A 16,633-nucleotide genomic window follows, 5' to 3' on the forward strand; every position below is an offset into this window, starting at 1 on the left:
GCACGAGTTCCAAACCTAAGGAGGGCCACATTTACATGTTCTAAGGGCCAGAGGGTCCTGCTGGACTGTGAGCTTCTGCTCAAGTACCACCTTGAATAGTACAGCATGGTGCAAATAGCATGGGCATTGTTGAAGACAAGGAGACCTGGGCTTGCCCACTTACAAGCTTAGTGACCTAGGGCTTCAGTGTCCTCATTTATCAATGCTAAGCAACAGTGCCTGACTCAAGCACCTGCCTTCTTCGTACCAACAGCTCCTCCAAACTCATTTCCTCACCGTTAAATTCAAACCTGCAGCATCCTGAAAATCAGAATCCATAGTACATGCATTTAGGCTGCAGGATATGCTTTTGTTAATTAATCAATATTTCAGTGGTCAATGAAATCACACAAGAGAGGCTTTTTTGGGACAAGCACAATTTATTGCTACATTATATTGAATATCACAAGCTGCACCACAGAAGCTGCCTGTCAGTACACTACCCTGGACCTTTTCTCTCTGACCAGACTGCCAGAACTTTCTGTGCCATTATAAGTCATGAACCCCTATGAGAACCTGATAAAAATTAGGGGCTCTCTCCCAAGAAAAACGCACACACACACATAAGCACACGAATTCAGCACACAATTCGGAGGGGTTCAGAGACTCCCTGAAACACATCCTGGCCGAAACCTCCGGCCTAAACCATTGCCTGCAGGGGGCAGCAGGACAGCGGGAGCCCACACTGAGAGCTGCACTCGGGAAAGCTGGGGACGCTGTAGAACTTGATGAGTTTTTTGAAGGCACTTTTCTTTAGCATCATCATCTCTTCTGGAAACCTAGAGAAGATTCTGACCCGGGAGGAGCCCCCATTCCTCACAGAGCCGTCTGTGGGCAGTGGTTTCTGAGCACTCACAGGCACGCTGTTACAACTGAGGGAACGCACTGCCTTCTTCTTGTTCTGCGCGGACAAGTAACTGAACAGGAAGGAGGACAGCGTGTGCTTGGTAACCGCTGGAGACTCTTCTGCAAAGCAGTCATCACGTGGGTCCAGCAGGGTTTCAGGACGGCAGCTGTCTTCCCTTCTCCCAAGACCGGCTCCCACACACTGAGGTTGCTTGATGATCTTCCTGGCCTGGGCTGGGTCACCCCCTGCCTCACCGACAGACTGAAAGGACATTCCGTTGGCCAAGGCCCTGGGGCCCCCGGGTGGGGGGATGAGGTTCCCGACCTGAGGGCTAGGTTGGGAAGTACAATGCTGACTCAGAATGCGAGTGGCAGCATCTCGGATAAGAGTCCAGTCTCTCAGGATGTCATCCCTGGTGGTGAACTGGGATGTCACGGTGAAACGGATAATCAGCTTGTCCTGGATAGTGGCGGGGATGAGGAAGAGACGGCCAGCTTTAGCTATTTCTTTCAACACACTTTCTGTGAGACAATTAGGACCCTGTTTGAAGAATAAAGAGAACTGAAATCGGTATCAGATCCTCCAGAAGCATCCCCAGAAGCCCAGCAGCTGCACCTCCAAAGGCCGCCCAAGCCCCAGATAACAGCACCCACAGGCCATGGGAGACGGCATCACCTTTAGACGGAAAACCACCAGGCCAAGGTGCCTCTGGGCAGGAATTTCAAAGAAAGGGTCATTTCTGACCAAAGATTCAAAATATTTAGCCATTTCAGTACCCTGGAATTGTAAATACAAAGAGAACTGAGATTAATAATCAGGCAAGGGACAATTATGAATTAACTTTCCCACTGCTAAATGGGTTTAAACCAGTGACACCTTTGAAACAGAATTCTGATTGGCTTCTGCCAAATGTCCTTCACCGTTTGATTTTGCACACATTCTAATTTTTTTTAAAGTTTGAGCTTTGTATCATATTAATCTTTCACTGAAGTCATATCATTTTTTTTTTATTTCCTTTTTTTTTCTTACCTAGGATCATTAACTTAACAAGGACAGGACTATCCCTTTTTTGTTTCCACCTTTTTAAAAATTTCTTCATCCAATGAAATATTTTGCTAAGTAATGCTATCATCTGGTTCTCAGACTCAATCCTCTATTTCAAGAGAAGTCAAAGGACTTAGCTAATCCTGTCTTTGACCATGCTGAGACAAGTGGGACAAACCTCACCCGTGCCCTTCTCTCTCTCCACTGCATGGTCTGTTTAGACTGTGCCCAACCACGTCCCCAAGAACGCTCCGGTAAATACCTATTGACACAATGCAACAATGTTTGTTCCAGACTTGGTAGGTCTACATGTCCAAGCCAGGAAAGCCATGTTTGAGGCATAACCATATCAGTGACTTAAATTTTTAGACAGTTGTGACAATCAGCATAATTCTCAGAGGGATATGCTCCTACCCTGCACACACACGCTGCCCTTTTCATTATTTTCTTTCTTCCTCTATTAGTCAAGCTCTTGGGCCATCATTCCTCAGTGCTCGATGACAGCCAAGGATTGGTGAGACACTCAGGCAAGGGGGACAGACCCCAGACAGCTCTCAGTGCCATTGCTGCTCATTGATCCTCTAGCTAACAAACAGATGGCCACCCTGAGTAATCATCAAGTCCCAGAGGCCAAGAACAGGCCTAGACACCTGAGCCCATACTGCAGGTGCCCTGGGCTGGTCTGCAAACAGAAACCAGCCTTCCTCCCCTCTAAGACACAATGCAAGCATGGGCTCAGCCCACCGCCTGCACACTACATACATGTCTGATGTGCGCTTGAAGATTCCTCACCCCGAAGGACCGAATCACAAACCAGAGTTTAATAGAGCGAAACCGCCGGCTCAGGGGGATCTGCCAGTGCTAGAACAGAGGAACACAGTGCCCGCGGTTAGAGACAAGGGGCATTGTCTCTAACAAGGTACTCCCTCACTCACTCCTGGGCTTTATTCATCATCTATTGCCTGCACAGCCCTCCAGGGATGGACAGTATCACCATGACTCCTGAAGCTGTTGCTAAGGAGCAGCCAAAAAGCAAGTTACCAAAGGCTTCCCCATCATGAGACCAAATCCTATTGGCGACGGTGGCCAATAGGCCCTTGAGTGCAAGGGGAGACCAAGCCCAGACCCTGAACCGAGAAGAAGACACTTTGCTTTAAATGCTGCTTTAAGCATTTCATCTCAGGCTAATATTTATTCAAGATGGGAGCAATACACTTTTTTCTCTGAAAGAGGCTAGACTGAACAGCATAACATAAAGTCCTATTTCTGTTTGCCCCCAAAATATAAAGTACAGTAATCAGGCATAACCGTAAGAATGACTAAAATTTTTAGACAGTTGTGACAATCAGCATAATTCTAAAAAGGGTATGCTCCTACCCTGCACACACACGCTGCCCTTTCATTTATTTTCTTTCTTCCTTTATTAGTAATCAAAAGCCCAGATGCTGGACCTGCAAACCTGGGTTTGTCCCCCAGCTGCCCCCCTTACTGGCTGTGGCCTTAGGCGTTGCTGCCTCACTGGCGCATCAAGACACAGAACAGCACCGCCCAGGACCTGGCGGGAGTGGGACCAATGCAAAGCACTTCACACGAAGTTGGCTATTGAGGTGATAAAAATGTGAGCTACTAATGTCAGTGGTGTTTCTGCCTAGAACCAAGATGGTCATTCTTTAATCTCACTGTCTTGTACTGACTTTTTCCTGTGACATTCCTGTGCCCTCAGGAGGCATCCCTTCAGCTTTCAGATTTCCAGTGAGCATCTGCATTTCGGCCCCTGCCAGACTAAATTGGCCCTTCATTCCTGGTGACCAAATTCAACAGACCTCAAAATTCAAGGTTGTGGGCACCACAGATCTGAAAATTTCAAAGCAATTTCTCAGATCTGAAACCAGAGCAAAAGTTTTGGAAAACATTGGCAGTCATCCTGATAAGCAATGTGATTTCTAGTGACCTCTTCCTCACATGTCAGAAAGCTTAACTACAATGTCATTGGCTGGAAATAAATATTTGTCCCATCGAACTCACCCACAGGATTGCTAAATCCTCGGGAATGTGCTCACCTTCATCCTTCACCCTAGTTTCCACACCCAGCAGTTATGACATTACCCCTTTGCTGGTGCACAGTGCCTCTCCCACATGAAGCACTAAGCGTGTGATTTCCAAGCAAACACCCTAGTGGCGAGGACCAGTTGGGGGCTTCCTTTACCAGCAGAGGGCATCAAAACCTGAACGAGGGACAAAATCCTTGTAACAGGGAAGGCAAGCAACTCCACCCTAGTTAGCTGGCTGCTCTGGGAGAATGACTGGATAACAGGGGCCTTCCCTGAAAACAGGGTTTTCTACATGGCTGTGGCCAACTAACTACTTTATTTTGCCCAACAAACTAAAATGAGAGGCAGAGATGCTTTTAATTTTGATTTCTTCACACTCTGTCTGTATCCCCAGTTGTTTCTCTTGTCACTATTCCAAAACCAGATCACACTGACCCAGCGGGGTAGTTCTAGGTGATATTTTCTGTTGAAATGGGAGATTTCGTCTTATAAAGGGTGACATGGCTCTTTAACTCGAGGCATTCCCAAGCCCCTTCTGTGTCCTTTCAAGGTTTTGCAGGTCTCCCCTGCCAAGGACAAGACAGTGCCCCTTTCTTGGGAAAGGTGGGAGGGGAGGGCAAGGAGCTTCCCTGATTGATGTCTAAGAATCAAGCCCTGATTCTAGGTGGCTCCAGGGCGCCGTGGGTGAAGTCCCTAAGGGTTCTCTCCCAGGATGGGCCTCTATTTCTGGCTCATCTCCAATGTAGCTGGGCTTCTATTTAAAGCTACAGCCAGCTCCTGGGTGATAAAGACCTTGGGATACAATCAGAGCAACAGGGAAGACCCCCAGGAACACCAGAGATAGCGACTTCAGTTTTGTAGAAGTTTCTCGGAGACTTGACAGTTAAGCCCCTAGGATTACAGGGAGGGAAAGGAAAAGCAGACAGCAGCACCTTCTGGATGTAGAAGTACAAAGAGTAAGGCTCCCCTGGACCACTGCTAAGCTTAATTTAATATTTTATAAGTTATCTAGAAGAGAGAAAGCACCATAAAAATCTCCAAACTTATGGGAATGAACCACAGGAAGATATTGAGACACTGTTGTGAACCAAAAAAAACACCAAACACAAAAAGAAACATGAAATCCAAAACAGACTTAGGTAAGAAATGCTCTTATGTTTCCGAGATCCTAATTTACTTACAGGAAAATGGGCACCATTTTACACTCAGGAAAGAAAGCTAGAATTACTCCTAAAGATGTCTGCCCCTTGGGAAGGTGTAGACATTTTTTTTTTAATTAAGAAATTGTTGAAGCCCACCACACAGGGCAGTGGAGATGAATGAAATATTCTATTTGTATCAACCTTTGGAGCATCCCCCAACCACTGCAAGCTTGCTGCTTGCAATGCCACTCAAAAGCGGCAAAAACCTAAAGCAAGTCTGAGCTGGTCTACAGAAGAATAACCAATAAAATGAAGAGATAATGGAGATATTACTTTAGGACTAAAACGGCAGGACAATTCAGTTGCCCAAGGAGGAAAGACAGAAACATCTCTTCCCAAAGAGTGACTCTCACACACTTCAGGCATTGCTCTCCGTACTTCAATACTGATTCCCTTAATCCTCACAGCAAACCTAAGAAGCTGGTATTATTATCATCATCCTCGTTGGACAAATGAGGAAGTTTAGACACAGAGTTTAAGCCATTTTCCCAAGGCTGCACAAATATAATAAATGGAGGAGCCAGGATTCAGACCCAAGCTGTCTGGCTTTAGCACCTAAATGGTTAACCACTTCGCTATAGCAAATCTCAGCAGTTAAAAGAACTTTTACGAATATTACTCCTACCATTTGCCACATTCCCAGTATTATGTTAATGATCTATAGGCATGTTCCCATGTCAGCCTCACAATACCCTGTGAAACCAGGGTGACTGAGTCCACTTCACAGATGAGGAAGCCGAGGTCAGGGCAGCCCACTGAGTTCCCGAAGGACGAAGGCTGGCGAGCACTCCAGACCAGGCTCCTCTCACTCTGCTCTGCTGCGGCCCCTTGGCCACGTGGATTTAACTTGTTTACATCCCTGTCTCCCCTACAATTAAAAGGAAGGCTCGTCCTCAAACTGAGGAGTAAATCTGAAGAATTTGTTCCCCCAAGAGGTAGTACAGGCTGAGAATGGGGTGCAGCGAGCTCGCTGGGAAGGCTAGGACTGCCAGAAGGCACCCAGAAGGCCAGGGAAAGCACCCACGCTCCACCCGCACCCACGCAGTGCCTCTCTGGGAACAAAAGAAAGTGATTAAACCAAGGAGCCTCGTTCCCCATCCAAGGAAATTCTCCACCCCGCCCTGCCGCTGGGTAGTAAGCAGAAAAGATTATCCAAGATGAGGCAGAAGGGAACTGGCCCACTCGGGGTGGGGAAGGCATTTCTAGGCGGTAGACAATGCCACAAGTATTCAGCGTGCACACTGCCTCAGAGGTGGGTCTCATTTTCTAGGGTTTTTAACAATTTTCTGGGTTTCATTCTGTATCCTTAGGCACATCTTGAAACCAAAGGTATACAGTGGCAGTATGATGTGTTGGGCTCACAGCGTGCCCATTTCTGGTGGAAGCCAGTGTACAGGAGATGCTGGGGTCAAGAGGAAGCCAGTTTCCATCTCAGAGACCACTAGGCTGCCCCTTTCTGGCCACTCACCATGAAGTCAGTGGCCACACCCGAGTTGGCATGCCTGAGGTAGACGGGGTTCACATTGAAGGTCTGCTGCAGCTTGTACTTGTCCTTGACCCTGTGGGTTTCCAAATGGGCATTAGCAGCTGAGGCCTCACAGAGGAAGCATGGCTTTCCCACAGGCTGGGAGCTGGGCTGCCACACTCACCAGAACCCAGTGCAATCAAAGTGCACCATCATCCACTTGGAAGGATTAAAGGTGAAGGAATCGGCATACTCGATGCCCTTCAGAAAGCCGCGGAACTCAGGGCACAGGAAGGCAGAGCCTGCATAGGCAGCATCGATGTGGAGCCACAGCCCCTCACTGGCACCTGAGGAGGCAAACGTCACCCGGCCGGGAGATGGGACTAGGGGTAGGATGTGGCTGCCGCCACCCAGCTGCAAGGCGCCTCTCACCTGGCCCCGCTGGCTGGAGGGCTGCCAGAGCAGAGCTGGGAATGGTGGGCCTGCTCTGTCTAAGTGAGATGTCCAGGTATGTGGAGATGGGCGTTGGGGGTGGGCTGTGGCAATGTGAGGGCTGGGGCTAAATGAGGCCTCACTGCCTCCTAAAGAGAAGGTCCACAGAGCCGCACCCTGGCCTCTTTCTCTCACTGACGTGAGGGTTAAGGCCTCGAGCTAGAACTTCCTGGCAAAAAACCAACTTCCCACTGGTCCAGAGAGCAATGCTAATGAATCTAATACAAACAAACAGTGGGAGGGGATGGCTCTTCTAGTGGGTCTGGTGCTTGGGGAATTTGAACACTTGGGTTTCTTCTCTGTCTTTGTCTCTCCCTGTGGTTTCCCCTCCCCTGCCTTTTTCCTTGTCTTAGTTTAGAGTAGACAATCTTCCACTATGCCTCATTCACCCTGTGCTTTTCATACAGTCTGCGAGGAGACTTTGACATACAGGAGAGAGGGCAGAAAAGCTACAAGTCTCCCACTGCTGCCCACTAGGCCAGGATGCAGAGGAGCAGCTCTAACCTTTGGTCCGTGCTGGGGAAAGCACTGACCTGGCTGCCTGGGCGAAGCACCTGTGACCTTTGGTGGCTCTTCCCATACCTCAGCCTTTGCTGTGACCAAGAAAGGGTGAGCAAATTCCACAGAGCTAGTTTCAGGTTCTTGTTCTGGGGAACATTCTCACATTCATTACTTGTCTTCCTAGCCAGACAGGGCAGACACTTACAGATGGGGCCCAGCTCCGACAGGCAGTCAAATGCACACACCCCGGTGGTCCCCAGTGTTGCACAGACCTGGAGGAAAATAAAGGAAGTTAACGTGGGAAGGTGGGCTCGTGAGATACACTGGGCCAGAAAAAAAAGACTTAACCACAGATATTTTCTATCCTGCCCATCCCACTAGAACACTGCATTTCACACAAGACTTTTTATGACCCACAGTAAGAAACACATTCTATATAGTAAGTAACCTAGTACATATATATATACATGTGTATTTGAAATAAAAGTTCCACAAAACAATAGATACTCTGTGCTACAAGAATACCCTCTGATATTTTCTGATCTACTTATTTTTGTAATGCTTATTACGACCCACAAAATTGATTGCCTAGCCCAATGAATAGCAACTCATAAATCGTAACACATCGTGTTTGAGGATCTCTCTGCTTTTGTTTGCAGCATGTTACTTGCCTGGATTCTGCCCAGATTCCTTCCTCACCTCCACGTTCTATTGTTTAAGCACAGAACACATTCCGACTTACAAAAACAGGCACCAAGCCCCGCTTCTTATCCTCCTCGATGGCTTTCTTAAGAGCTTCCCCTCGGAGTGAGAAGTTGTCGTCCACAGGCAGAAATTTCATCTTCACAAGAGAAATCAAACCAGCCTTTTCCACTGAGGAGTGAGCCTAGAAGGAACACAGAGACCTGCTAGTCGACTCATCCTGGAATGAGAACTCCACAGCAACTGCTGAAGCCAAACTAAGTGAATCAAACATAACATTTACATTTGTCCATCCCCGTGGTTCCTAGAGACAACCTCCACAGCATGACCTGCCTTAAATCCCAACTTATTTGTGTCTAGAAGAAACTTATTCAAGGACTAAGACTCCATAAGCTAAGCCCTGGCCTGAAGATTTGGTCTGTGTTGGGCAACTCACCTGATCAGAGGCATAGGCAATGAGCCGGGCGTTCAGGGAGGACTCGTCTGCCCCAGGCTCAGATGCTTTCATTTCCAGGATTTTGTTCTTCCTTGCGGCCAGCAAAGCGATCAAGGTGGACTCACTGACTGTACTCTGTAGTGGAACAAGGATTACCAGTGGCAACCTCCGTGCGTGTGTGTGTGTGTGTGTGTGTGTGTGTGTGTGTGTGTGTGTGTGTGTGTTATTCCTAAGGAATAGCTCCTGCAGAGGGGAGTGTTCTTCCTCACAAATTCAAGTGCCTACTATGAATTCTCCACTCACTACACCCTATGCATTCATGGGACACTTCCCTCTCCCTAATTTTTCAGGGAAGTCATGGAAGCAGATTTTCACCTAAGAGCAGCATCTTTATTAGAGAAGCCACAGGGACCAAAAAGAGAATGCTCGGTCCCTGCCAGATATAAGTGTGTTTATCTGTATGCCTGCTCCCCATGTACAACTTCCTTTAACGAACTTCCAGTTTATTTGGTATGGAAACGGAGTCTGTTCCCACAGGCATATCCCAGTGACAGCTGGTCCTGCCCCATCTGAGAACCCAGTGACTCTGGTCTTGTTTTGTTACCAATAGCTCCTGAGCCCTTGGGATCACATTTATAATATTACATAAGATAATATAAATATTCATTTAGAAAATGGAGAACATCCCTTTAGCTGCCTTTCAAGTGGGAGTATCAAGTATACAAATGAGAAGTGGAAAGGACTTCACTCTGGCCATGAGTATGGGAATCCTGGGGGCCACCTTAGCCGCCTCGTGGGAATCTCAATGGTTTCTCATCATTCACTCAGTCTGTGGTGCTTTTCTTTCTTGAAATCTCCAGGTGACCAGCAGCTGATAGTCCCCTGCTCTAAAGCCTGGCAATAAGCATCACAGCTTGGGGTACAGGCCAGATTCCACAAGATACTCAGTGGCTGGAAATTACTCCACAAAACGGAAGCCAGCAGAACAGAAATAACAATAGTACCTCCTGCCAATTATATAGCAATTCATAGTAAGTCATCCCTTTTGCACCTCATGAAACCTCTCGGAGATACTTGCGATAAAAGTATCGGTCTACGGATGAGGATGGTGATGTTCAGAGAGGATACAGGACTAAGCCAAGTTTGCATGGCGGATGAGTACAGGAGAAAGCACAGTTCGACTTAGACAGGCCTGGGTTTGAATCCTCATTCTTCCACTTACCGGCTGTGTGACCTGGGGCCCATTTTTAACCTATCTGAGCTTTAGTGCACTCCTCTCAAAATTGGGGGTGATAGTATTTACCTGCAAGATCCTGGAGATACTGAGATGAAAAGCCAGATGATGTATAGCAGACATTTACTATGTCCTTCCAGATATAATATCTGAAGTCCCAACTATTTGCTAACAAACAACCCAGAAGTGGCCACAATATGCAGTGATTTGTCTTCCTTGTGAGGTTCAGAGTTTAATCTTGCTGTCGGATTGCTGCGAGTGAGACGAGTGGTCACTTAGCTAGCAGACGGGCCCAGCAAACTTACCAGTTCTCATCTCAGGGCAGCATGGATATTTTCATCTAATAGATGAATTCATTTAGTCATCACATCCACTCTTTGAGAAAAATATTATTATTATCTCTACCTTATTGATTTTAAAACCAGGAAAACTACACATCACAGTAAAATTCAAGACTGTGGAGAGTCTCAGAATCAAGCCCTCCTGCTCGTCAAGATCTAGAGATGCAAAGGCACCTAGCAACACGCGCAGGCTACGGGAGGCACCCAGCAAGCCCCATTAGGCGGCCTGACCTTGACAAAAAAAGAAATATTGGAAGAACCATCATTTGACAGATACCCAATTAATTGGCGTTACTTTCTCTCACTGCCAAGGATGTCCTGGGCCTACTTGCCTTCTCCTATCTGCTTACCACAAGGTGTGAAATGGAACACAGAAGGGAAGTTGTCAGATTATAAAGTGAGAACCCGAGTCAAGTAATACCAGAAATGTGATCATGTGTTGACTCTTTAATCTTCTTCAGAGAAAAAAGACAGGAGGAGTGGCGATGGCAGGGGCAGCTGTGGAAACGGAGAGAGGAGAGGCAGCAGCAGTGGGAATGGGGGCGCGGCAGAGCTACCAGCTCTCAGGACTGGTGTCGTTAGTGATGGTGATGGTGGCGATGGGATGGTGGTGGTGTGAGTGGCGTGGGCAGATCCCCCGAGAACAGAACTGCCCGGGCAAGGGTTTGGCTTATCTGTCACTACTTATCCACCACGCTAGAAGGAGCTTTGCTCGTGAAGGCACCTGCAGGACGCCTCCCCCCTGGCTGCCGGGCTGGTGGTGCAGGAAGTACTCTGGGAGTCCCAGCATTTTTGCCAACCAGTCCATGACATTCATCTCGAGCTCCGTGCACACAGGGCTGGAAGCCTAAAGGAGGAAAGCAGTTTCATCCTGGGAGCCCCAGGGACCAACATGCCACGCCAGCCCTGGAGATACATCGTGTCTGTGCCCTGCCCCTGCCCAGGCCCTGACGGTATCAATGGGAACCTGACCTATCTTATCCCTGGAGAAGGGTCACTGACAGGCCCTTTGCCCCATCTCCACCCCATCTTCTGCCAAGCCAAAAAGGGGAAAAGAATGTGGGGCGTTGGATTCATACTGCCCTCAGTGAGGTAGATTCCCCTGGGCCCCAAGGCTCTGTGGAGAAACAGCCCAAGAAGTGGTCATGTTCATCTGACTCCCAAGTCCCTGAAGTACCGGCCGAGAAGCAATCTAAAGGCCAGAGGGGAAGCGCAAGGACTAAGAAACAAAACACTACTTCCTGGAAGAAACAGCAATTTTACTCACCCCCAATCCTCCCAACCCCCATTCCCACACCCTATAACAATTCAGGTGAAATATATAAAGCTGTTCTAGGAGGCTTCTGACACAATTTAAAGCTGATTAGTTATTAAGGGAAGTCTTAGGGCATATCCCTAACCTCTCAAAGACAGGACCACGGTGGAAGTTGTACCCATAGAAGCCCAAGTGCTTAGTTAGGGTCACAAATTGTAGCAATAACCAGATCACAGTCCAAATCTCATCTCTGCCTCTATAATCTGTTTGATCTTGGAGAGATCAGCTACTTAAGGCACAATTTCTTCACCTACAAAATGGGGCTGATACTAATGAATCCATAGGGTTAAAGGATAAGAAGAGATAATTTATATAGAGCCTAAGCTCCAAGAAAGTAGTCATTGTTGATATTTAACTTGGAACCCTGTTCAAAGACCAGGACAAGTATGTCTGCCCCAGATATGTCACTTCCTGCTATGTCCCCCATCACCACTGGTTACAGCTACAGCCATTGTTACTCACCCAGGTGAACCCCAAGCAGTTGATAGCATCAGCCAGCATGTCTCCCAGCAGCGATGGCCAAGAGGTGAGAGCTGGGTAGTAGGCGTGCATATGGGGGCTTTGCCAGTGTACCACCTGGAGGCAGAGCATGTACACAGATGGCACCAAGAGGCATGGCAGTTGGCTTTCCTCCACCAGAGACCCTCCCTGGCAAGGGGGAGCACCCACTCTAGAGATGGGTTGACAGTTTTAAGACAGGCAAATAAGTTACACAACTCCATACAAATAAGACATATTCATGGTGTTCTTGCCGACCACAGTTTCCTATTCTAAGCTTGTTGATCAGTGGAACATTGGCACGTATGCAAAGACCAGAAGGGAATATGCAGAATGACAATTGCTGTAGTAATTAGGATTGTGGATTCTGGGTAGCGTTCACATTAGGCTCCAGTGCTTATCCCCCATGCCACCCAAGCCCAGTAATAAATGGAAGGGGAGACTATGAGCTCCAGAAGAGTAGGCTGCTTGCCTCATCCAGTTTCTTGCAAAAAGCATCCTTTGTTTTATGGATCTATGAGCTCTCTGGGCAAGCAGCTCCTGTAGACAGTCAGTGTGAAAGGGTTCAAAGCTGTCTTTAGCTCCCCAGTAGGGATGAAGAAAAAAGTAGAGAGAGCAGAAGGGGTAGGCCAAGGGCACAAGACCCCTACCTCCAAATTAACCCCTGAACCCATAATCAGATTAAACTGATTGTAAGGAGGAGCCCGATGGACACAGAGGACCTTCCATAACAGGTCTCTGAAGTCCCCTCAGTGACTCACTGGCTTCACTGATGATCTAATCTAGCTTCATCTCACTGTTCTACAAGCATGGCCTGGTCATTTCTGCATTCATGCCTTTGGGCAATGCTGTTTCCCTGACAGGAAGAACTTCTCATACAGACATGGCCCTCCCAAAGCTGTTAATTCTGAGAAAGCTACCAAATATTCATTTTCTCCATGAGCCTTTCCCCAGTTCCTCAGCCCCGTTTGATCCTGTCCCCAAGCCTATGGAACACCCACTCACTATCTTTCTAAGTGCTCCAGCCCTACTGAGAACTCATTAGATAGCATCTTAGTGTATCATCAAGGTACATTCCGTGCGCACAAATTCCTTTTATCCCTCATCAGCAAGGACATTGTGTATGGTAGAAGGAGCAGAACATTTAAACCCACGGAGACAGGTTCCAGTGTGACTTTGTAGATTTACTGTGAAGCCAATGAACTAAAGCAACTAGATCCCGTATTTGCATAGGTCTCTGTTGAGATACACACTTTTATTTTCTTACAGGGGATCTCAAAATGTGTATACAATTCAGACCCCATAAAAACAGGGTCCAACTCTGCACCACTCTTGACCTCAGTTCCTCATTGTATAATAAATCCTGTCTCCCAGGATTATTATGTGGATCATCCTGGAAGGAAATTTTGCAAAACGTAAAGCTGTGAGAATGGCAAGTTAATCACATGGTGACAGACACATCCTATACGCTGACTTGATGATTAGATAATCAGATCTCTTCCTGAATCTGCACCAGGAAGAATGTGTCATACGTAATAACAGTATCTTCCACTTGTCCATGCTTTATACCTTATTTAATTCTCACAGCACCCCAATGAAGTAAGTCTACCATTATCCTTCTTTTGGAGATGAGAATTGGGGCTGTCAGGGAGAGGCGGCATCCCATGATCACGCATGTCTTATAGGACAGATGACAGCACCAAGAGAGAAACCCAGGCTGTCTGAGTCCAGAGCTCGAGCCCCCAGCAGGATGGCGTGCTGCCTTCTCCCCCATGCAGAGCTGATGTGGTTTTTCTAAGCAGGGTTGGAAATACTGCACAGTTTTTCCTCTCTGTGTGTCTAGGAGGTGGCAGGAAGGAAAAATTAATCTAGATTTCAGTGAGGTGCTGGCCAAATGTGAAAGCAAAGGGCCCACTGCTTTCAGGCCAGCTCTCAGAGCCTGGTGCAGCCTGTGAGATGAAATAGAGGATTGAGTCTTCATTATCGAGGTGCTTAGTGACAGTATTTAGGAAACCCCGAGAAGGGCTTCCACCTCCTGGCCCTATTGAGAGACAATTATCTGTTCTTGTAAGATAAATATGATAAGCTAAGCTAGATGAACACTTATCAAAAGCAGACAGGCCTCTCTGCCAAGCAATGAGCCCCTTTCACTGCACCCCAGCAACTGCTGGATTTTCTTTCAATCCAATGAATCGGCTCATTTCCACCTCTTCTGACAGTTGCTTCCGGTTCTCACTACCAACTACAGTTAGCCCATCAGCAGATTACATTTTACAGAATGACATCCAGGAGATAATCTGATCAGGGAGCCCGCCTTCTGGGTAAAGCTTTACGATTATGAAATTTCCGAAAGACGCTTGTGAAATAGGCTGCATGGTCACAGAGATGAGTGTTTGGCTTTGGACAAACTTGCCACCAGTTTCTGAGTTTGACTAACTTCTCATCCCTGCCCCCAGGCATATTTCTGTCACATTTAGGTCCAAAGCTCTCTGGGGAAGTTGGAAGCAAATCTCAAGTCGGCCCGGGGAGGAGCCTCTGGACATGCAGTCAGGACACCAGCGCCCCAAGCAGGGAGAGGGAGCACAGCCTGTGGGATGGGGCTGCAGCTGAAGGGGCAGAGTCTGGGCGCGTGGCTCAGTCTAGGGGACTTAGTCCCTCACTGGTAGAACATCAGTGCAGTAAAAAGAGCAGAGCCTGTCAAGGAAGACTGGCCTAGGTTATGATCTTGGATCTGTGACTTTGTGAAGACAGTTAACTTCCCTGAGCCTCAGTTTCCTCATCTGTACAACAGGGATCATAGAGTCACTGTGTGATTAAAACAATCTAGCCTGTAATGCAGCTAGTACAGTGCCTGGCACATGGCATGGAGGTCGGTAAAGGCAGCCCTGCTGTGGCAGAATGACCGGTGCACTCACAGCCCAAGTGCTGAGGCACAGCTCCTCATCCCTTGTGGCCAGGTACGTCGGCACAGCCCATGGCAGATGGCTCCAGCTAAAGCCTCAGGAATCAGCCAGCTTCTGTCTGTTCTCTGGCCCTGCCAGTGCTGTCACCACATGTGCCCTTTGTCACTGAGAGTAACGATGATTCAGGGAAAGCCCCTTCCTGCTGCTGCAAAGCAGCTCAATCATGAGACTTCCCCCAGGAGAGGATGGACATGGCTCCCACCTTATGGGGGAGAGGGACTCGCCCAGCTTCCTGAGCCTCCCAAGCTGACAGTAGGGTGCCCACGGGGGAATGTGCTCTCAGCCTCCTCCCTACCTTTGGTGTGTCTCAGGATTTGCAGAAGAGTCCCTGGTTCTGCCCACTGGGGCTCTGCGACTCTCTCCAGCCTCCTCTCTCCATCTTGCTCTCCAGTTATCCTTTCCCCTCAGACCCAAATTTCACTTCCCACCTCATCCCATTAGATTTCCACATTTCTGTCAGACTAGGCCCTGGGATACAGTCCTGATTCCCCTCCAGCTCCCTAACTACCACTGCAGGTCAGCCCTGGCGTCACAAACCTAACTTCAGTCACAGTCCCGATCCTCTACATGCCCAGGAGACAGGCTTGGCTGTTGGTGTGAGGTGGTGCAGGGTCACCCCTGGCTTACCTAAGGCAGGTCTTTCCTCGGGCCTACATCCCATTCTCTATGCCCCCAAGGCCAGAATCACTGTCGCAGTGACTGTCTCTCACCCCAGGCATAATGATGCGCTCAATGTCCCCAAAGATGCTGTCCCAGCCGTCAGGTTCCTCAGGGGCAGCCTCAGGCAGCTGCGCTCGCAGGTAGCCAGGCCGCACGTCTGGAGTCACCCGCCCCTCCTGCACTGTGCTCAGGTACTGGCAGATGTAATCCACCATCTCTTTTCCTGCGAGGAAGGCAGAGAAGCAGGCTTCATGTGCCCTCAGTGGGCCTGGCCAATGCATGCCAGTCCCCTTCGGGTCAGCCAGGAGACTGGTGAGGGAGGAGATGATTCATGGCTGAGGTGTGCAGGGTCTGATGCCCCCATAAGCCTCATCTTCGGAATGTAAAACCTGAGTGAGGGAGTGAATGACTGATGGTGGGTGTGGAGCACGCAGATGAACAGGGCGTGATCTCAAAGCATAAAACGCCAGCACCAAAGTAAGGTATCTCCTTATATTCCCCTCTCCTTCTCCATATCAACCGTGATCATCTTTCTTTCCTTTCTTTTCTTCTCAAAAACAGAACACCTATGACATCTACACGTTCAGTAGAAACTCTGTGGCTCTTTTTACGAAAAAGTGCCACGTACACATGCACACCCCCAACCTATTCTTGTTAGCACAGATGGCAGGCTCCCAGGCCAGCCTCTGATAAAAGGTGAAAAGCTATTTGTTCACCATTCCCACTGAGCCAGTAATTCCTCGCCTTTTTTTTGACCCATGGACTTCTTTGAGAATCTGATTTAAACCCAAGGCTTAATCATACACAAAATTTCGTTCAAAATTTCCGAGGTTTATGGAATCC

General features: G+C 48.1%; 1 protein-coding gene across 11 annotated transcripts in view; it reads right to left on the reverse strand.

Annotated features, from left to right (window-relative positions):
* Nucleotides 1-383: 383 nt before the first annotated feature.
* The window catches only part of LOC140843149 (histidine decarboxylase-like), a 65,853-nt gene continuing 49,603 nt past the window's right edge, over nucleotides 384-16,633 (reverse strand). For 3 of the 11 annotated variants that reach the window (XM_073211817.1, XM_073211816.1, XM_073211818.1), the window contains 12 exons: nucleotides 15,841-16,013; nucleotides 12,132-12,245; nucleotides 11,079-11,201; nucleotides 8,780-8,914; nucleotides 8,384-8,527; nucleotides 7,847-7,913; nucleotides 7,674-7,733; nucleotides 6,833-6,995; nucleotides 6,652-6,742; nucleotides 2,693-2,791; nucleotides 1,562-1,663; nucleotides 385-1,426 (listed from right to left, as the gene is read on the reverse strand). In XM_073211817.1, coding sequence (XP_073067918.1) covers nucleotides 680-1,426; nucleotides 1,562-1,663; nucleotides 2,693-2,791; nucleotides 6,652-6,742; nucleotides 6,833-6,995; nucleotides 7,674-7,733; nucleotides 7,847-7,913; nucleotides 8,384-8,527; nucleotides 8,780-8,914; nucleotides 11,079-11,201; nucleotides 12,132-12,245; nucleotides 15,841-16,005 — 2,010 coding nt within the window. In that variant the 5' untranslated portion in view covers nucleotides 16,006-16,013 and the 3' untranslated portion in view covers nucleotides 385-679. Of the gene's footprint in view, nucleotides 1,427-1,561; nucleotides 1,664-2,692; nucleotides 2,792-6,651; nucleotides 6,743-6,832; nucleotides 6,996-7,673; nucleotides 7,734-7,846; nucleotides 7,914-8,383; nucleotides 8,528-8,779; nucleotides 8,915-10,775; nucleotides 11,202-12,131; nucleotides 12,246-15,840; nucleotides 16,014-16,633 lie in introns of those variants that run through there. The other 8 variants (XM_073211822.1, XM_073211821.1, XM_073211823.1 and 5 more) reach the window with 8 other exon arrangements.

The sequence above is a fragment of the Manis javanica genome, chromosome 8, assembly GCF_040802235.1.
Source record: "Manis javanica isolate MJ-LG chromosome 8, MJ_LKY, whole genome shotgun sequence".
NCBI lineage: Eukaryota > Metazoa > Chordata > Mammalia > Pholidota > Manidae > Manis > Manis javanica.